Source organism: Astyanax mexicanus, chromosome 11 (genome assembly GCF_023375975.1).
Source record: "Astyanax mexicanus isolate ESR-SI-001 chromosome 11, AstMex3_surface, whole genome shotgun sequence".
Classification (NCBI taxonomy): Eukaryota; Metazoa; Chordata; class Actinopteri; order Characiformes; family Acestrorhamphidae; genus Astyanax; species Astyanax mexicanus.
The window spans coordinates 31,374,046-31,396,248 of NC_064418.1; the positions used below are offsets into that span (position 1 = coordinate 31,374,046).

General features: G+C 39.1%; 1 protein-coding gene across 3 annotated transcripts; it reads right to left on the minus strand.

Annotated features, from left to right (window-relative positions):
• Positions 1-10,967: 10,967 nt before the first annotated feature.
• On the minus strand, positions 10,968-20,558 carry sp3a (sp3a transcription factor). Of its 3 annotated transcripts, none has more exons than XM_015601743.3 (7): positions 19,353-20,558; positions 19,042-19,149; positions 16,562-17,581; positions 16,234-16,462; positions 15,948-16,137; positions 14,367-14,563; positions 10,968-12,309 (listed from the first exon to the last, which is right to left on the minus strand). In XM_015601743.3, exons 1-7 carry the CDS (start codon positions 19,419-19,421, stop codon positions 11,990-11,992), a joined length of 2,133 nt encoding a protein of 710 aa, XP_015457229.3. In that variant the 5' UTR covers positions 19,422-20,558; the 3' UTR covers positions 10,968-11,989. The 3 variants fall into 3 exon arrangements, with proteins under 3 accessions (XP_015457229.3, XP_022536064.2, XP_007234923.3); XM_022680343.2 differs by having other exon boundaries at positions 19,042-19,140; positions 19,353-20,557; XM_007234861.4 differs by lacking the exon at positions 19,042-19,149 and having other exon boundaries at positions 19,353-20,556.
• Positions 20,559-22,203: the final 1,645 nt, after the last annotated feature.

A 22,203-nucleotide genomic window follows, 5' to 3' on the forward strand; every position in this document is an offset into this window, starting at 1 on the left:
AGAACAATATCCTAAAATAGAATATCATTTGTGTTACATCAGGATTTAACCTTAAAATATTACAGTGGCCACAATAAGAAAAACATGAATTAGTTGCTGAATTTATCTGATTACATTTTTAATTTGGTATCAGCATTGAGAATAGGTCTGAGCTCATATTGGTTAAGAAGTGAAGCACAATCGCTGCAGCACACAGCCTTAAAAAAGTAATGTTTTTTCACACCTGAAAGTCCGGAGCAGAGACCAGACCAAAGCTCATGTCTTTGTTACATTGTATAAAGTTTGTTTAGTTAGTTTTTGTTTGACGCTGCAGTTTAGTTAGCAGATTAAAAGAACCTTACTACATCCTGTCATGATCAGCTACATGGACTGCCCCAACTTGGTGTAATTGGTCTGAAAGTCCAAACCATTTATAAAAGTGTTTTCACACTACAAACAAATCGGACCATAGTTTAGTAGATCTGAACAGAGACCACCTCTGGTTCTTTGGTCTGGCCCATGGTTTGCAGCCCATTTCCCACCTGCTCCTTCTGCTTAGGCCTTAATAAAAAGTCCAGACCAAACAAGGCACATGTGAAAGCACCATTAATTAGCATGGAATGACAACAGTCATGGAATAGCAATAAATATGCAAGTTGTTTAGAAATGTTACCTCAGGGGAAAAGCTTGGGAACACCAAAATCTGTATATTTTGGTGTTATCTTGTGAGTGAGATTGAACACTGGCCAGAATGCTCATGGAAATGTGATGCGAAGTGTGCTACACTGATGGGCGATACAAACTCAAAAGTTTCTAAAGTTGTGAAGTTGTGATGTGAAAATAGTCAAAAATTAAGTCCACATTCAATGCAGAAAGCCCCACACACATATCCTGCAGCTTTAATGCTGCCACATACCTCTTAATAGATCCACTTGTTTGCTTAACATTCGGCACAGGTAAACAAATGGTTCTTCCAAACATGTACTATATGGACAAAAGTATTGGGACACATCCTCACTCAGTGTTTTAGACATTCGACTGCAAGGACAAAATGCATTAACAAGGTCAAAATATTGAATGTTGGATGATCACTATCATTACCGGGACGATTTTTGATTTGACCACTGTTGGTAGTTCCCCTCCACATAGGACTAGATGGTAAATCCTGGGCTCCCTCAATTCAAGAATTAGGAAAAATGCTTGTACACATTAAATCAATGTAATTTTTTTTTTCCAATTCCAAACTTAAAGTTAAAGTGTTTGCATATTAGACAATATTCACCAAAAAAACTTGAAAATGGAAAAAGCTTTACATTAAATGACTTAAATTTCTAAGACTTTCACACAGTACCGTATACCTGACACACAGACACAGACAGACGGGAAGACAGACTCTCACGTCTATAGCTTCTATATCAGCTTTTTGTGCAAATGATTGAAAAGCACCCAATCATAACATAAAGAGAGCCTATTTCAGCGGAGGTGCCTGACAGTATTCACTTCACCAAGGCGATACCTGCTAATGCTGCTCTACATGACCAGGAGTTGCCATGAGAACGAGCAGGAAGTGGTAATGACGGCAGTTCGAACTCAGTGTAAGTGCAGTAACGCGTGTCGGGGGCAATCGCCCTGAACACATCACCTCTCCCACGGGAAACCATGCTAATGTGCTACGGAACACGCGCTAATGTGTTACATACCGTCTGCTGAGCAGCGACCTACTGTCAAAACTGAAATCTTCCTCATTTACAGACAAGACTAATGTGAAAGACAAGGTTACAGGGATGGCAGGAACGTGTGTGTGTGTATGTGTGTGCATGTGCACCTGTGCATGTATCTGACATCCCTGGGAAAAATAGATTCAGGGCACTTTATCATGGAGTGTGCAAGGAGAGGGAATTGTATGTGTGACGGGCTTTCAAAAGGAAAGTGTTCCTTCATGTAAAACACCCATTCTTCCAGCCACTTACTCACTGGTATTTTCAGCTATCTGCACGCTGGGTGTATACCGCTGTAGGGGTCACTCCTGTAGAGAGGCCTAGTCTGTAATCACGGATACTCAGAGAAAATAGAGAAACACAACTCAAAGAAAGAGGCATTACGAGAAGTTTCCTCTTCTTTTGTTGAGGAGTGTTGTGTTCTGTTGGAAGGAGGTGGGGGGGAGGGGGGGGTGAGGGATAGTGTGTTGACCTTGGGAGTCAACTGTATGTGTATGTACGAGTCGGACGCCTCCAGACAGACGCTGTTTGACCACTGGACACGCGGTGCGTCTCATCAACAAGCGTAAGCACAGTACAAATGGGATGGAGATTGCGCTGGCCTTTGGGGCAGAGCTCTGGGGCTGTGGAGAGAGAGAGAGAGAAAGCAGAGAGCAGCAGTTGCAGCACCACCACATCCAAAACAGAGCCCAGCTGTGGAGCTGTGTTTTTCCTGCAGCAGACGGACGGCTGTAATCAGAGAGACAGTCCTGCCCAGATTACAGTCTTCAATCAGTCAGCCGGGAAAATGATATGTACATCACCATTGCTACGGACGCCACGGCACCCCACTGCATATTACCTGTGTCAAACCTGCCAGAGCCATGATGGAAGATATGCAGAGCCATCAGACACCTGCCACTCCGAGGAACTCGGAGAAGCGCTAGGAGGATGTTTAGTCCCTTGCTACCGGCAACCATTGCCATGTGGGACCCAGCGGCGACCTACGATCAATTCAGCAGCGCACACCTTTTAATACACATTTCCACAAAATAGAGACAATTCCTGTCTCATCAGACTACCAGAACCTCTGCCTCTCGCAGAGAATGGCTGCTCTTAAATGTGATTGCTGTGAAACAGAGTGGAAGTTATGTTAAGGTTTTAGGTAGGCAAATGGAAATGAAATGAAATGCACTGTATAGTCTGTATAGTATAAGGTGAAAGAAGAATGGAAAAATGTATCGACTAAAAATTCTAGCTGTGCGAGTGAAGCGGAAAGAGCCTGCATAACTTTTAGGGCCTGATATAAGGAGCCCAACCGATGAAAACAGGATAAATAAACAGAAATGTATGAAAAGAATGCACAGAATGAAAATACTTAATCAATACTGTATAAGGAAAGAGATCTTTGCTTTTGTAATAAACCAAGAAAGACAATTACCATGCATACAAACACATACATATACACTTAAATACCAAAATAAGTCAAAAGTATCATATCCAATGACTTTTTGTTTTGTGAGGTTCCACATGGTCCAATAGAATTGCTCTAAAATGCTCTGAAAAAATATTTTTACACTCACATTCATAATTATTTGAGAAATATTTTTCCTCCTACTGTAGAGGTGATGTTTTAGAGATGCAAGATTTTTAAATGAAAGCAACAATATGTTGAGAAAAGAATAACAGTTAGAACAGTTTTAGACAATACAGCTCTGGAAAAAAAAATAAAATAAAACACCACTTAAAAATGATGAGTTTCTTTGATTTGAGCAAATTGAAAACCTCTGGAATATAATCAAGAGGAATATGGATAATCACATCCATAGCCACATTTATGCATCAGGGGTGGCATAAAATTATCCAAAAGCAGTGTGTAAGACTGGTGGAGGAGAACATGCCAAGATGCATGAAAACTGTAAATAAAAACTAGGGTTATACCACCAAATATTGATTTCTGAACTCTTAAAACATGAACTTAAAAAAAATATGAACTTGTTTTCTTTGCGTTATTTAAGGTCTAAAAACCCTAAATGCTCTAAATTACAATGTTTTTATTTGGAATTTGGGAGTAATGTTGTCCGTAGTTTACAGAGTAAAACAACAATGTTAATTTTACTCAAGCATATACCTACAAAAAGCAAAATCAGAGAAACTGATTCAGAAACTGAAGTGGTCTCTTAATTTTTTTCCAGAGCTGTACATTGTTTGAAAAATAATTGCAATAAAAAATATTTGTTAGTGAAAGACCATTTCATGCTATTGATATAATGATGATGATAATGCATTTACACATTACTTTTAAAGAGCAATAAACTTTTAATTACCATATTTTTCGGGCTATAAGGCGCACTTAAAATACTTATTTTTTCCCAAAAATCGTCATTGCGCCTTATAATGCAGTGCGCCTTGTGTATGGATTTTGCTTGTGTTTACTGACCTCGATTTTTATGTGGTACACGGCGCTCTGTTGTGCAGAATTCCTCACCCACGCCAGAAAAAGATCCCCCTCTTGGGCTAGCGCGCGGTTACCTTTGACTGCCGTACGTAAATTACTGCAATAAAATCAGTTCTCTTGCTAAACAGTAAACAGAATGGACAATACTGAGGTTACTTACACATTTCATACAATAAAGTCGATAATCTAGGCCTTCAGACACTATGTAGATATGGATTTCATTTCAGATCCACCAGCAGCCTACTTGATTCAGTTTAATAAAGGAAGGGTGATATTAGCTATAGGTTCTGGATTAAAACTGTAAATACTGGACTTCATTAAGGTGAGCACACCCAAAAAAAAAAGTAAATAATAAATCAGATAAGGCCTACCATCCAGTTAAAACCATTGCATCTCATTTTCAAAGACACTAAATAAAAAAACTAAATATATATATTTATTTTTTATTAATTATTTATTTAAGTTTCTTTAAAAATGAAATAATTTAAAATATCAGAGAGAAACCAAAATGCACATAGTGTTTGAAGGGGCATTTGACAGCATCCCCCCCCCCCCCCCCCCCCCCGAAAAAAGCAGAGTGTCATTTAAACAACTCTTAAACAAACAGATGACAAAGAATAATATTATTTAAATCTTCCTCCCTGGAAGAGCAGAGAGATACAAACCTGTAATTTTCCCTGAAACAAGAAAGCACCTAATTAGACCCTGTGAGCATCACACACCTCTCTCGGCCGGAGAAAACACATCAAACAATTGCAGCTCAGGATGCTCTCTGTTTTTCTGCTCGCCCCATTTCAAATTCCACGTCTCTCAGTCCTGCATCCTCCAAGACACCTCAGTTAAATGCAGATGACAAATAATGGCAGCAAACTCACAGACAAAAACAATCCAGAGCAGTGCATTCTGGGTCTGCGGGGGGAATCGTTTGCATAATATCCCCCTCTTCTCACCCACCACAGGTACCCCATCACCTTGAGACTAATGCCCTGACCACAATGTCACTTTCTCGCTGTCTCTCTCTCTCTAAATCTATTTTCTCACCCTCCAATATCTCTGCTTTTCTTTCTATCTCACAGACTCTTTCTCACACACACATACACACACACACCTCCTCGAGCCCTGCTGGCACTGTAGAGGGAGGTCACTAAATTGTCTCTACTTTGAAAAAAGAAACAGGGGAAAAAAAAGCACTGACCTGCAGCAAAATTGGCCATATTCAGCAGTGGGGGAATATCAGATTATTGAGTTGATCCATGCTGAGTTGTCTTGCCCGTGGAAAATGATCTGCTTCATTGTGTGTGTGTTCTGCAGTTGATCAAGGGCAGGAGTGTGCGGTGAATGCAGAGCGAGCGGGTAGGAGGCACGCCGAGAGCTTTCACTTTCTAAAGACAGTTAGAGGAGACAGACAGAGGAGCACAGCAGAGAAACTTTCAGCTATAGCACCATCGCTCTCCCCGTCTGCCAAACTGACAGCATAACTGCCTGAACTCCAACACTTCCACACTGCAAAAAAGCAGGAATAAAAGCAATGCTTATCAACATAACAAGGGTGTAATTTATTAAAATATCATGAAGCACTACAATTGAAATTTTAATGAGAATTGTTCTGTTAAATTAATGTAAAGATATTGTGAATTTAACATAAATATAAAAGTAAAATATTGTATCACAATTTTTAAAAACATTATTATTGTATTTATTAATAGATAATATTTCTCTCGATACATATGATTGCAGTCAAAATGCATAAGTTAACAATGTTTCCTAAAAACTAAAAAATTACCAAATTAACTAAATTCAAATACTATCCCACAGTACAGTAAACTTTTAATCAAGTCATGTCCAATTAAACATGACTTGATTTAAAATGTGCAGTTCCATTAGTGTTCTTTAAGCACTGGTATAGTAGAGCTGATATACTCACTTAATTGTTATAAAAGAAAGTATAAAGTATATAGTCATTTTGATAAGGACTTTAATTACACTATTATGAAATATCACTATATTGTCCACCTCCACCTGGATGCAAGATATTTTTGTTATTTGCAAAATAACACAAAACAGCTAATAACAGATTTGGTGTAATAAAAAAATAAATAAAATAAATAAATGATCTATAATGCAAATATTTAGAACGTACTATAATGCAAATATGTATATTTTACTAAATATGTCATCACTGCCACATATTTATTTTATCTCCGACATAATTTTATTACATTGAGATCCACTGAAAGTTTAAATACATTTTCCTATTCCTATTTCCTACGTTTTTAAATTACAGAAGTTATATATTATCAGCGTAAAATATCTAAAAACACATAACACTGCATGTAATAATTTCATAAAAAGTTCATCAACCTTTCCCCTTATCAACATACCAATAAAACAGCACACTGGGTTAAGCAAAATGCTTTACCTCAGTGAATCAAGACTCCAGATATTTACAACAGGCTATGTGTGAATATATTATAGCATGTGGTTCAAATGCAGGCCTGTCAAATCAAGGTAGTATAGGGTTTCTGAATGCTGCTGAATGAGACCGTCTTCATATGGCTCACAAATACGGAATTTAAATGATTCTTCCAACTCACTGTGCGAAGTTGTCTTCTTTCAGTCTGATTGAATGTTGGTCATCTCAGTAAATTGCTGCTATATATTTCAACGTCTCTACAGAGCTTAAAAAAAGAGAATGAAAGTGTGAGGCAGTTAGACAAGCAGTTAGATTAAATGGGAGAGACATGAGGCCTTAGGATTTTTTTTTCCATTTCTTTTTTAATGTGTGCAATCGTGAAGTAAAGATAATAAAATACACCATTTCTACCAACTGTTCCCATAACAATCCAGTCTCAGAAAGCCCAGCTCCCTGAGGAATATCTAATTGTGTCACAAATACAGCAGAAAATGCCTTTATGCTATTATACCATGCGTTCCCTGCTACTCTCCTGAATCTTGCTAGTTATCTTATTTATGTATTTTGCACATGAATTGCAATAAAAAGTGGAAGACCGTGCAATTACTCTGCAATTCAGGATGAGTGGGCCGGTGAAGGGGGAACATGCAAAAGCCATTTTCCTCCACAAACCCTAACACAGTCTCGAAGATGCAGGAGAACACTTGGAATTATACCTCTCCCAGCCCGAATCACACCTAAAATTGCGATTGCCGAACACTCTTTTCCTTTTTTAAATGAAAACCCGTTGCGTTCTGTTACTGTCCTGGGCTGGGACCTCTTGAGCGCCTGGCCGATGATGCTGTTCTCTACAAACACACCAGCATTAACATCTCAAAGAGGTTCAAGAAAAGAAGCTGCTGCAGTGTAATTAATGTAAATGCTTATCTAAAAGATTTGATAAGCCACACAGAACTGAGAAGAGTCCTCCCAAATAATTGAAGAGAAGCACCATCCTCTCAATGTAATCTACAATCAGAAGACTGATGTTCTGTTTTGCCTTCAACACCTTTTGTTGTTGGCAAAATCATATTCAATATAGTTTATACACTTTGGGTAGGCATAAACCCACTTAATGAGCATCTACAACAGTGACAAAAATATATTTAAAAGAAGCAAAGCAATGCCAATAGTGACAAGTGTTGCGGCACTCACTGTACTGAGGTACTTCCAGCTACCTTCCCCCCAGGAGGCCTTCTGGTGAGAAGTGGCCCCAGATGGCAGGCTTTATCTGGGCAGTCCAGCAGAAACTCTCCCCTTTCCTCCTCCATCCGCAATGAAGCAATTCCACTTATCAGTACAGCGGCGTGGCCAGGGCTCCATGCAGGGCCAAAATCGATCTTCTCGCACCGCGGGCGCTGCCTTTATGGCAGTATAGAGCATTCTGCTCCTCATTCCTCTATCTGCAGAGAAAAAGCAAGCACTGTACATGACACAAGGTCAAAAAGAACTCGCAACACAAAACTCACCTATCAGACAGCACTCGTAAGAGGCTTATCTGCTCGTATGCAGGAGAAGGCCAGGTTAACCGGTCCATATTCAGAAGAACGAGAAAGAGTTCCTGACTCCACAGCAGAGTGTAGTTAGCTGAAACTCCTGCAAGACCTTGCAGTAATGGCTGTGCTCATGCAGTGGAAAGGTAAGGCTATGATTCATGAACCCTAAATCGCCCTTTTCTCCATCTCTGCCCTTGTCTCCCCCCGTTCCTGCAGGCCCGCACAGCGCTATTACAATATTCAGATTACCGTGCACTGGAAATTAATTGGACTAATTAACATACAAGTAAATGATGATACCGTTAACACATTTCATTAACTCAAACTGTCATTCCATGTTCGTGGTGCACTCCGTATTGCATTACAATGAATTGAATTCATTAAATTATGCAAATGAAAGGTGCCAGGGAATGGACGTGTCCTTTCTTAACGTTCACAGACTCGCTTTTCTCTGGATCTCATCTGCTGCAAATTGACTTTAATGCAGGAACATGTGCTTTTCACTTTGCTATGACAGATAAAAGATTTTCGTAGACATACTCTGAATGAAGCAAACCTCTTCACTTAGAAAAAAAAAAAAGACAACTTGAAACGTTTGTGCGGCTGCGTTTTGTTCACGATGTCTGGGTTTCAGTGTCAGGGCTTTTCTACATGTAGAACGTGCTACAACTCTTGAGTAAAAGAAATGCTAGACAAGACTATAGACATACAATGACTGTATGTTAATACATCAAACAAACAATCTTTGAAATGAAAAGATTGGAAGACCATCAACACAAATATCATGATGGTAGATGGGGGAATATAATCCACCAGATGTGTTTATAAAGTATATCAGGGTCATAAAAATACTTTTGATAATTCATCAAAATGTAGATTACAAGAAAGTACATATTTTTGCTTATTAAAAGAAATAAAAAAATACAAAATAATTCAGCAACAACTTGTACAGTAACTTATATAGTTACTGTCCCAGCAAAATTTAACGAAGCCCTAATAAGATTGTATCCTAACCTCACTACACTAAACACTGTTCTTCACCATTATCAAATCCCAACCTCATCTTACTCATTAATAATCTGATTAAACAGAACCATCAGAGCAGAACACAGCAAGGCAGAAAGTGGTCCTAGGGTCAGCTGACCTCTCCCTCTGCAACTGTGACTGCAGTGACATCTGCTGGACTACACCCAGGGGTTACACACACACACACACACTGAGGACAGACAATAGACAGAAAGAATTACACATAAGGGGGCTGAACATGTACTCTAGGGAAGGACATGCATACAATTTCTCTCACTCGTAAAAAAAAAAAAAAAATCAACCAGCATAACAGACAGTTTAACCTCCCCTACTCCTCCCCTGACACACCCACAACTCCACAGTCAAGCACATTAAGCACCAGACAACACAACGCAATACAGGTGAAAAAGCACCAATATGGGTCTCAATGTCTGATATTTGATCAATATCTTGGAGGGTCTAAATGTTCTAAAAAGGATAAACCTTCGATATTCACATTTTTAATGAAGTAATATTATAATTAATAATAATAATAACAACAACAATAATGATCTATATCTATTTAGGAAATTATTTCTATCAGTAAACAGGCAAGAAAACAGAAGAGCTGACAACCAAAGAGTTCTGTTTAGTCATTTTAGTGTGAAATAAAAAGCTGCCCTCAAAAGCGGGCATTGTACAACAGTTTTGAGTGTATTTTTTTTTTCTTTTTTGGAAAAACGACCAAATAAAAATACAAGAGACATGTTACAATGCTATATATAATAAACAAAATCAAATTTTGACATCACAAACTAGGGCCACATATTAAAAAATATCTGCAAATTTCCAGAAGAAAACAATAATTCAGAAAACAAAATAGTGTTTCATCAATTGCAATTTACAACTTAGCACGGACAATTTCCATTTCAATTTAGTTTGAATCATCATCATGTTTAACCTTCTAGCTTTTAATAATTGAAACCTCCCAAAAACTGACTGATAACAGAAGTGGAAATTCATTACTTGATTATATTAAATAACCTGGCATATGAAAGTGCAAAACAACTCCAGAGATGAAGGGGAAAACAAAAATTAGAACCATCACTTGAGGACCAAACTGCTTATTAAGAGACACAAACTGAGGGCAGAAAGAGTCTCACGTCCTTCAGCAATCTGGGACGTATAGAAAAAATTCATGTTCTCTTTACAAAAGTTTTTACTTTATCAAACTGTGAGTATAGAACAGTAATGAACAGGTGTCATTTCCAAGTAAAAAGAGCTAGTTCTCCTGATCTCTGCTGCAACCTAAGCTCAATAACTCCCCCAACCCCTTTCCTAACATGGCTATAGTAGATCAGAGCAGTAAAAACCACTGCTTCTAATGACCTCATTCAATCAAATGACTTCAAACTACTTTTGAACCACAGTCATTCTACAGATGGTAATGCAGTGAGATTAAAATTCCACACTTCTTTTACAGACCAGATTTGACCTAAGCAAGAAAGTGAACACTCTCTGCTTGTCAGAGGACTGTTCAAAAGTGAGTGATTTGATTGAATTTGGTCCAAACTGTTTCAACACTGGAGGGAGAATGGCCTTGTAATGCAGCCCTCCTACCTGATCATAACGTGGCACAGCTTTACAATCTCTCGCTCTCTCACACACTCTCGCGCACACTCACCACAAAAATCATTCCTGCTTCATGCAACCAAACACTGTGACACTTCATTGATTGGTTTGAATCTAAAACACAGATCAGATCTGCCCATATTTCTACTTGGTAATGATTCAGTTTAGATAGTTCACTCTTAAAAAAAGTAACATATTGGAATAATTATACATATTAAAAAAATGTAAAAAGCTCATTCAAGGAGATGTAGACACCACAAAACCAGTTCACTATGCAAAGCCTCATATAAATATTTTCTTGCTCAAAAAGACTTGACAACAAATGCATAACATTGGATCAACTGTAAGAGATTCATAAAGAAGAAACAGTTTTTAATTACATTGATTGTTTTTTGTTTTGCCACCTGCAAATTTCTTCACAATGCTTCAGCTTAGAGAGGGAGCCTTGCAAAGCCTCGATTTGACTAAACAAATGAAAAAAAAGGACCACATGGAAGAAATCATATATGCATGACAGGTAGTCAAGGAAGAGCATCGAACAGACACGTTAAAGACACATTCGGACATGAAGTACTTACTGGTAAGGGCCAGTAAATGAGCGGCACACTTCATTCTAGCATTCAGTTCATGTTATACATTTAATAACCTCCCTTATGGTGCGGCCAACTAATGGCAAAACATTACCTAAACAATCCACAACATCAGATTAATATTCCATTCCTCACACTTTCCAGCTCTGCAGCTTCCTGTATGAAGACTACCCCATTGAGACACACACATTGACACGGTTGCTTTACAACTCATCAGCAACTCTACTTTTGTACACAGAGTATGATACAAAATAAGGCATTTCAGTGTTTTTATATGGGAACCACATGAACCGACGCTCTTCTGCTCCACTCTGGCCATAAAAAGACTGCAGACAAACATAAATCAATATTCTATATTTGCAAAATATATTTATATGTATATATATGCATTTACGCAAATGTACAGATTTACGTAAATGAGAATAATCTGTGTGGGTATAAAAAGCATGGTAAATGTGTGAGAAGGGAGTCAATGGTCAAAACTGAGGTCCAGGAGCGAGAAGCAAGAAGGAGAGGATAATGGAAAGGTTAAAAAAAAAAAACAAAAAAAAAAGAAAAGAAAAGGAAGCCACTGAATCTTGGCAGCCAAATAAAATGTTCAGTTGCATCCCTATGAAGTGGTTCCTTCCTTAAAGAGTCTACCATGCCCCCCCCCTCTTTGGTTACAAGGCTCCCGATGGTCACTCAGTGGCGTCGCTGGCCGCGACAGCGACTAGCTGCAGAGGGATCTCCGCTGTAGTAAGCAGATCCTGCGAGTTGGACGTATTAATGGTAGCGTTAACCGTAGCAAGGCCTTGGACAGCACCCGGCTGGATGTTGGTGAGGATGAGTGTGGTACCGCCTGACGTGATGATGCTGTCAGAAGAGGCGGACGTGTCCATGGTGGCCACCACTGTGCCACCTCCACCCTTCTTATTCTGATGTGTCTTTATGTGCTTGGCCAAGTGGTCACTGCGCATGAACCGCTTCGAGCACTGTGGACACACAAACTTCTTCTCCCCTGGTAAAACAAACAAAAACATTCAAATGATGCACGTACTTAACTGAACACAAAACACATGAACACTGTCAGTTATGCCAAACATATGCCATGCAAATCTGAAAAATCATATTACAGACATCCTGTACTAAATGACATTACCTTACCTCCATGTATAAAATTTTTTCCCTAAACAGGGCTACAAATAGATGCCACTGTGACTTAATGCAGTGCCAAGAAAAACAATGTGAACCTTTTGTAATTTCATGGTTTTCTGCAAAAATGTGTCATAAAATGTGATCTGTTATGCGAATTATATATTATAATAATTATATATTAATTATATGGGAAATATAATGTGCCCAAAATAATAACAAACATTATGATCTTGCAGGTGTTAACTGAAAACTCATTCAACATTTAAAATAGTAGAGGAAAAAGTGTGTGAACCATTGAAATCAATAGCTGGTTGACATAATAACACTAAAAATATGCTGCAGAATTTTTTAATACACTTGGAAATTCAACTTTCCCTTAATAATAGCAAGCTGTTTTCATAGTGATGTGTAATGCCACATCAATCTTAGTGTCATCTGTCAACCATTTGTCAGTACCACTGTGGTGTGTCAGTGTACTCTTTCGCAATCTTCTGGAGCGCAGCATTGTTTTTTTAAGTAAAAGCAGCTTCCTTCATGTTATCTTGCCACAGACACTCTGCTTGTTTAAGGTTTACCCACTGATAAGCAAATAGATGTTAGCCTGTACCAATGACAGCGACGCAGTTTAGATACATCAGCTCACAGACGCCTTGTGCTAAGCGACATCGCCCTTTGTAATGATGTGGGGAGAGAGCACCATCTGCCCACACAGAGAGAGCATGGCCAATTGTGCTCTCTCAGGGATCCAGCTGCTGATGGCAAGCAGGATTCGAACAATCTCCCAATCACAGTGGCAGCACTTCAGTCCGCTGGACCTCTCGCAGCCCTAAATCAAAATTTTTTGAACATAGATCCTCTGAAAACTCTTTTGAGTATTTATTCGGTAAAGTAGCTTTAGTCCACACCTGCAAACTAGCAAGACTCAAAACTTGACTCTAACTAGGTTTTTTGAAATTAATAACATAAGGATACACATACATTTTCCACTAGCACCATGAGGTTTTTATGTTAGCTTTCAATTAAGACATAAATGATCATACATTTTTTGTTTCCACATTATGTCAAAGATAAAAATGAAACAAAAGGTTTATATACTTTTCCTTGCCACCGTATACTGCATAACATGCATCTATTTTTCCAGCATAATCACCTTTCTGATGATGGTAAAATTAACTATTGAAAACTGTAATTACTTTGAGGTGGACTTCTGGGGTCAGCTGTTTCAAATCCAAAAGCTATAATTTGGTTGTATTTACTTAATATCAGCTCCTACACTATCAGCCAGGTTAGGGGTGACACCACAGGGATTTCCAATGTTTGTATGCTGTATTCTACAGTACTAAAAATTATAAAAAAAATTATATGTAATTGTGAATTTAGTCAAACTGATTTTTCACCTGGATACTTAGTTTCTCCAGTAAGCGTAATGATTAAACAATAACAGTGCAAGTCATTTAAATTTCACTACAACTAAAGCTACTTCATGTGGCCCTGCCTTCTTACACGACAGCAAAACAATGTTCAAAAAATTATTTCTGAAGGGAAATATGCCAATATTAGCACAGGAACTGTTGGAATTAAGCAATGGAGATGGAAAGACAGATTAGAAAAGAAAAATGAGCTGGAAAATGGGCTGTTTAGTCACTGTATACTGCAACCAGCCAGCAGAGGCACTATACAAGATGTAGCTTTCCTTTTTCTGTGACACTGTGTTTTCCATGTTTTCTACAATCATTGAGCCAAACCGATAAGGCTAAGGTGTCAAACATTGCACTACAGAATACACCTTTCAGGTTCTCCTTTGGCTGCTATATGTTACATTTTCTTGTTATACACACACACACACACACACACATCACTGTTTCATAGTAATACATTAACACAATTAGTACTTCACTCTTACACAGAGCATTTATGTACCTGTATGTGTTCGCCGATGTCTCTGGAGCTCATCACTGCGTGTAAATCTCTTGCCACAGAACATCCAGTTGCAGACAAAGGGTCTTTCTCCCGAATGCCAGCGCAGGTGGGCTCGCAGGTGGGATGTTTTTCCATAGACCTTCCCACAGCCTACTATGTGACACACATGCTGTTTCTTCTTGCCAATGCTGGTACCCCTACATTACACAAACACACAAAGTTATATGCAGTACATAATAGAAATTCATACATATACAAACACATAATGCATTTACAGTTTATACCTTGATTCACTGGGTTCATTTCTATGTGGATTTGACTGCATTCAGCCACAAAATGCTCTCCAACTTATCCCAGAGGTATTCGATATGGACTCTACTAACCGATGCTTGCACTGAGCAGTGACCTGATCAAAGCTGGAGCTGATCAAAACCATCCTTTTACAATGATAATGCTTTATTATGAGGATCATGGAAGCTGTGTGCAATAAATAGCTGATCACTAATTTAATGGAATCTCTGCTTTAAGTCAGTAAACTGATACTGTTTAAAATGCACTGACTACTCCACAGTCAACATTTTTAAATTGTTTACAAATAATGCATGGGTTAATTGTATGTGTAAGAGTTCCAAACCACACCACATTGTGCAAAACCACAAGCACTGTGCACTTCTCTGTGTTACATTGGTTTCTAAATCACTCACTAAAGTAGCTGTTTACTACTACTGGTTTAGTCTAAAGAGAGCATGTACTGAGAGTGTACTTTTGAAAGAAGCAAACATTTCTTTTCAGAATTATAGTAACTGCTGTACCAAAGTATTTGTCTTGGGGTGGTAATCAGATTCTGAATCGCTCTTATTGCTGAATGCAATCAAATCCTTAAAGCAACCCACCAAAATCAAGTACATTACATTCCCTGGACAGGAGATACATTTACTCCAACAAAAAGCAAGATAATGTTTTTTTATACATTGCAATTTGAAAGAAAATCTCTAGTCGATGTGATATATATATATATATATATATATACTGCTCCCCCATAGCTAGTAAGCTATCTATTGATGTTACTTACTATGACTGTTGCAGGTCTTACAATAACGTTAACATTAGCAGTCAGTTTAAGGTCTGCAAAATATACACGTTAGCTTTCCATTATTCATTCACTTGGTTTGTTTGCAAACCGAGTCTGAGACCTTGTGTTTGAACAAAACTCTGCCTTGTGTACTCTGTGGACATGTACATATTGTGCAATAAACCCATTTCCTTTTCAATAGCGACAAATGCTACATTTATGTATCCTTTCTAAAATAAGCAGAAACCTACTGCATCAGTGAAATCACTTATTTATTTCACCTGCTGTGCCTCTTTGAACTGAATGTGCTGGCTTTTAGATTACTCAAGGTCAGGGTTAAAAATGTATTTAAAAAGATCTGATGTCAAAATCAGGATATAAAATATCAAAAAACACAAGGACTCTTTTTAGATGTGTTGGTGTCACGCAGATCACTCTCAGCATGTTAGGCATGTGGTGCTTTTGCTCATCTGTGTACATTATGGACATAGCATGTTTAAATATCTTACCTTCCACCGCCCTCTTTACAGTTGGGGCAGGTGCATGCAACCCTGCGTAGCCGTTTGCCCTCCTGGCCCATGCCCTCCATGTCCTCTTCTACCAATCTCACTCTCAGGTGAGACAAGTCATTGGTATTAAGAGTGGAGTCACCACCAAGAGACCACTCTTCTGAGTCCGGCTCCTCCTTTATGTGAATATCTGAAGAGAGAACAAATATTTATGTATTTTTCATCCACAAGCAAGGCTCAAAGTAATGTAATCTGTTTCAGGGTAACTATATGGTAGCAATTTTACCTCCAGGACTATCTGTGTCATCTCCATGCTGGAGTTGGATTGCTGCCTGGCCCACCGAGTTAACTGTGACGGTCTGTAAATTTGGGATCTGCCCAGAGCTGATGCTAACAGGAGTAGAGCTCAGTGAGCCCCCTTGGCCAAGAGACAGTGTTTGCACTGGCGCTAAAGTGATCTGCTGGGCTGGTGTTGTCTGGAGTTGTAAGTTCTGAAGGTTCTGAATACCCTGAACCTAAACAAATAAAATGCAGGAAGATTTTTTTTTTTAGATAATAAACGTTCTGAAGCAATATTAATCATTGCAAGTAGCAAAATGCACTCTTTATCATACCTGGAAGGTCTGCCACTGTATCTCCCCTGAAGGTGTGACGGTTTGCGCCTGAATGAGGAAGGTCCCTGGGTTGATAAGCTGTACGTTCTGAAGAGGCTGTTGGCCTTGAGCTGAAATCTGCTGCTGGACCACTTGCCCATCACTGGTCTGGAGCTGGATCACTTGCTGCCCTGCTGACACCTGGCCCTGAGAGAGGTAGCCCTCTGTTTGATCGGGCACTGCTGTGGCCTGGGTCAGCACGCCTGTGCCATCTATCGTACTGGTGGCCAACTGTGACGACGATGAGGAGGAAGATGAAGTTGTAGGCACAAACATGTCTGCTGCTGCATTATTGTTGCTGACCACCAGTGTAGACTGTGATAACTGTTCTCCCTTTTTGGAGCCTTCTGAGTGTTCCACCGTCTGATTGGTCATGATTAGCTGTCCATCAGCAGTCACTCCTGTTGCTATTGTCTGGGCCCCTGACAGCCCGAGGGAGTCCAAGTCTACACTGTTAATGGGCACAAAGGTAATGTTACCAGGCAAGCCCATAGGCACATTAGCAACCACCTGCCCCTGACTGTTAAATGTTGAACCTCCCAAAGTGACTCCCTGGATCTGCTGGACATGGCCTGTTTGAGCCATGAGGTTCTGGCTGTTGCTGAGGATGCTGGCTGATGCAGTACCAGCTACACTGATGGTCTGAGAGCCATCAGGAAGTATCTGAATATGCCCTGAAGCATCCTGCATCAGTGAGGCACCGTCCACCGTGGAGGTAGAGAAGCTCAGCTGTCCATCTGCCGTCTGGATCTGAGGGATTACCTGGTACTGGATGTTAGGCACTGCATTGGTGGAGGAGTCCGTCCCTGATGTTAGCAAGATGGGATGGCTCTGAAGGCCTTGAAGGCCCTGAAGTGGAAGGACGTACTGGCCGTTGGAGGTGACTATGCCTGCGCCAGACAGCTGCACAATGCCGGACTCATCCTTGCCTTCATCCCATCGTTCGGATGTGGCTAAATGCACGGATGTAGGGTCTGCTGCCTATGGAAGAGAGGAAAACATAATTTTGGTTTATTGAGGGGAAAAAATGATTAAGGACATTTTGACAAATACGTAAAAGTTATGTAGCTATATTAGAGTAAAATGAAGTGATGCACGTCAATATCAGAATTATATTGCCATCAGGCAATGATTGCTTTACTTTTTAATAATCATTACAAACCAATATGCTCAATATTTCAAAGCAATACTTGTAGACGTATACACGGTATGCCGGCAAAGGACCAAGCAACGTTGGCTGCACTACAACAATCGGCACTGCCTCTGCTACTTTAAAATGAATGAATAATATTATTTGGGGTGGGAAATGCAGGCCTAAAATTATATCACAATTTTCTTGTGATAACAATATTTTTGCCAATATGACAAAACACTGAATTTTAAGCAATCATTTCAACAATACACTACTGCAACTAAATAAATATTAAAGCTTATTTGGCAATATTACTGCATATAATATGTATAATACTCCTAATACTGTACAGATACAATCTGTCTTAAGTAGAAATTTAATGAGAAATTAGAACAATATGAATTTTACTGTTTGTCGCAGAAGAAAAAAAAATATATATCCCAAAAAAACAATAAAAATTAAGATATATTTTTATTAGGGATAAAATATATCCCTAAAATATTATCCAAATATTTTAGGGTATTTTTCAGCATTAACGACATTCAAACTTTTTGGCAACATTATTGTGTACAACTTGATATGGCATATCACTAGTTTTTAATAGTTTTAAACTTAAACTAGGGTTCTAGTCTCTCTGCACATTATAAACGTGTATATTGGCACTGGCGGCGCACATGTAATAGTATCGTTGCAGAATTTCCACAACGATGCATCCCTACTAAAATGCTAGTTAAATAAACATTTAACTAGTTGTAATACAGATTTAATGCTTAGTATATATTATTTTTGTAAACACCTGCACGGACATGTCATATAAAAAAACATGGGGGAAATAAGCATGAATAATAAGCATCAATCCATGATCTATTATTTTTGGTTACACAGAAAACATGGTGGTTTTTGGTTCACACGGTGTTTTTATTATTGCATGAATAAAGAGATTTTCTCTTCATTAGGTAGCTAGATTGGAAAATCTAGCTAGCTAGCTACAGTGTAGCTAAAATTCATAGGCTAGTGAACTATTTAACTAACTGCCTAGCTAACTAACTAACTAGTTACCAACATGTAGCTTAGGTTAGTTAGTTAGCAAGGCGACGCTAGCTAACTGTTAACGTTATACAGCCATAGCATGAAGGAGACATATTTTCATTCTATTAAATTAATTGGATTATATAAATAAATGAAGACTGAGTTTGAGTGCTGAATTTTCCTTTCCATTCCAATTCGTCTGAGTACTGAAGAACTGGGTGGCTGGGTTTTTGTTTTTGGACTAATCTGATCTTTAGCAGGCGGTAAGGCGGTGACTTACCACAGCAGCGGCAGCAGCAGCGCCGCCGCCGTTCTCCCTCTCGGAGGCCGGCGAGCCGAGCTCGCTGCAGGTCGCTGCCAGCAGCGCGAGCGGTGACGGCTGCGTGTCCTACCCACAATGGGCGGGTTTAAACACAGGGAAAGTGGGTGGCCGTTAGTGCGGAGCCACACAGGAAGTACCACTTTTTTTCACAACAATTTTAAAAACGTGTGAACTTCACAAAGCACCATGCATTTTAGCTCCCAACAAACCCGCCCGCGGAGCGACAGAGACACAGAGACAGAGAGAGGGAAGAAAGCGGAGCACAGTACCTGGTCTCCCCTGCTACCATCTTGCTGCGGAAACTCGCTTTGACTGCTGTCCACGTCTAAGGCAGCCATTTCCTCTCGGCTCGCAGGCTGCTAGGTTGTCGGGGCGCTGGAGAAACGGCAGCAGAAACCGGGGAACGAAGCAGAACAACCGCTCAGTCGATCGGCCGCCACACGACCCGCTCCACGCTCTACTCCCGACACCGCCGCATCCCCGCTAAGAGACCCCTAAACGCTAGCCTAGCTAATCTAACGAACTCGACGGGCTGCGCACGAACAGGCTGTTCCAGAGCCGGCTAGGCTAAGTTAGCGTTAGCTCGCTAATGCTAACAGTAAGCTAAGCTATCCTAGCTAGCTAAGAGAGAGATTAGCAGTAGAACCAGTCTGCATACTCTTAGCATTGACCGAGCTAGCCTAGCCCAGGCAAGGCTGCGGAAAGCGCCTAACGCCAAAAATGGGCTAAATGTTACAGACCAGTCTCTGTACTCTTAACTTTAATAAGCTAAAATCCCGGCTTAATTACACGCCTAACATGATTATATTAGTCGGAGGCGGGCTGCGCTCGGTGATTCCACTCTATTTTTTTCTATTTTGATTGACGGTGCGGGAAACACAAAAGGTGGGGCTTCCAGTGTTGACTGTGAAAATCGCGTCACGCACAGGATGTCCCGCCCTCCTTCTCCAACGCGATTGGCCGCCGCGTCCCGCAGCTTCGCGTCTGATTGGGCAAAGCGCGTTTCAATCACTCTCTGCAGACGCTGCTTCCCTCTTCCTGAAACACTGGGCTCGCAGAGGCGGCTATGAAGGGTGTAAACAGTGTAACGTTAAATATAAGCCAGTGCTCTCTGTAACTCAGTACATTTCTTCTCAGAACACCTTAACTGCACCTACTGGAACGTATAGCTAGCCTACAAGGTCTTCCTAAAGTTTAGGCTGTGTGTCATATATAGCTCGTTAGCTATCTACGCGGTACTTAGCTGTTAGCTCCAGGTGCAGCGAGCTGGCTAACGGCAGCTCAGGACCCTGACTTTGTTTATTGATCGCTAGTCTGGGCCTCTCACGATAACGATATTGTGTGGACGATATATCGTCAATGGAATTATAGCGAGATATACAATATCATTGTGATTTTAAGATAATATAAATGTCATTAACACAATGATAATACTTATTTTTTTATGTATTTATTAGTATATGGTTACAAGGCATATCTATTCACACTCAATACAAATGAGGTGTACAAGTGGATAATAAAGATATGTATGTGCGCAAGAATGTTATACTCCTACTGTGTTCTTTACATTTTTGTTGTAAACTTACTAAAACTTACTGTTTTAATTTTTTGCCTTTATTACGGCCATCATTATTAGTGGTGATTCAAATGATCAGCCAAGATTATCGTTTTTTTTTCTCTCCACAAAAATATATTTAATGCTATAGAGGTTTCATTTAATTGTTTAAATTAATGTTTTAATGGGATTTTCAAACTGGAAATATACATATACATTTTATATACATATAGAAGCTACCAGAGGGAATTTTCTTCGGTCAAAAACCTATAAAAAACTGTTTTATGTGGCACTGATTTTCATTTCATTTTACTATTTCCCTTACTTTAACTGAAATACCAGGAGGTTATGTCTACACCGTGTTTAATATAAACACTGCATGTACGGGTTAAGGGGACTGCTTACTATCTGTAAAAAATAAACACACATAATTACAACATATTTGTAATTTATCATAATTTGGGAAATATATAGCTACTAGTTTATTACTGCACTTACTGCAGTCCACACTGTGTGTAGGGAGTCACAGGAGTGACAGGTCAGATAGCTAGTCAGTATGTCTAGCTATGTAAGATTGAATGGTATGACCATTTGTTTTAGCCTAAAGTGACACCAGCGATACAAGTCTAACTCAATTTATCAGTTAAAGATTTAAGCTCTGCAGTATTTACTAGCTGCTAATATCAGAATCTCTAGAGCCATTCTGAATAGACATACTGTATTAGCATGACAAATATTCCTAATGTAGATATCTTAGTTTTGACTAGTCATACGACACAATTGATTTACATGGAATTTCTCTCTTATCTCCAGTTACATTTTTACTATTAAAGTACAGTTACAGACATTAAGAGTAAGAGTAGTAGACAATTTAGTATCAGATTTCTGCAATTCTGTTTGAAATGAGAGTTCCTGTGAGAGAAAACTGCATTACAAAGATCTTGAATTTGAGTTTTTGCTATTATTAACTGTGTTTAGGCTATATCAGCTTGCTATAGTCCAAAATATGTATAATTTATAGTAGGTATATATACTATAAATTATACATATTTTGTATAATTGCAGCATTTTTCAGATACATGAGAGCTTTCTTACTGTTAAGGATACACTACAATGACCTTGGAAATGGGCAAAGTGTTGTGTTTATTAAATAAATAAATATGCTCTTCACTGTGCACCAATGAATGTAAAGACAGAAGCTTTCCATATAAACATCCAGAAAAGGGACGTGTTAAGGTGTATAGGCTCATAAAGCAGATATTAAAAAATGCTAAAATTTCACAATTTAATGAAATGTGTATTTGTTCGTATATTGTTCGTAGTCACTTTCTGGTAGCGTATTGTGATCTACAATCTTTGAGCAATGAAATATATTTCTTATTAATTAATTAAAAAGATTTAAAAAGTTTTATACCCCAAAAGTAATTTTTTATTTTTAAGCTTTATCAGTGTTCAAACGGCATCTATTGTTCTTTGAATCACATGGTTACACAAGCCTGAAGAACACTGGGTCAGTATAACATTTAGCAGTTTAATTTTCTGACTGTATCAAGCATATTTGGTAT

Excerpts from the sequence above, each read along its gene's own strand:
- sp3a (XM_015601743.3), bottom strand. The coding sequence starts at position 19,421 with ATGGCTGCCTTAGACGTGGACAGCAGTCAAAGCGAGTTTCCGCAGCAA. Across the intron at positions 16,138-16,233 it reads TGACACAGATAGTCCTGGAG|ATATTCACATAAAGGAGGAG; the intron begins GTAAAATTGCTA and ends TTCTCTCTTCAG. Across the intron at positions 14,564-15,947 it reads TGTAAAGAGGGCGGTGGAAG|GGGTACCAGCATTGGCAAGA; the intron begins GTAAGATATTTA and ends TGTGTAATGTAG.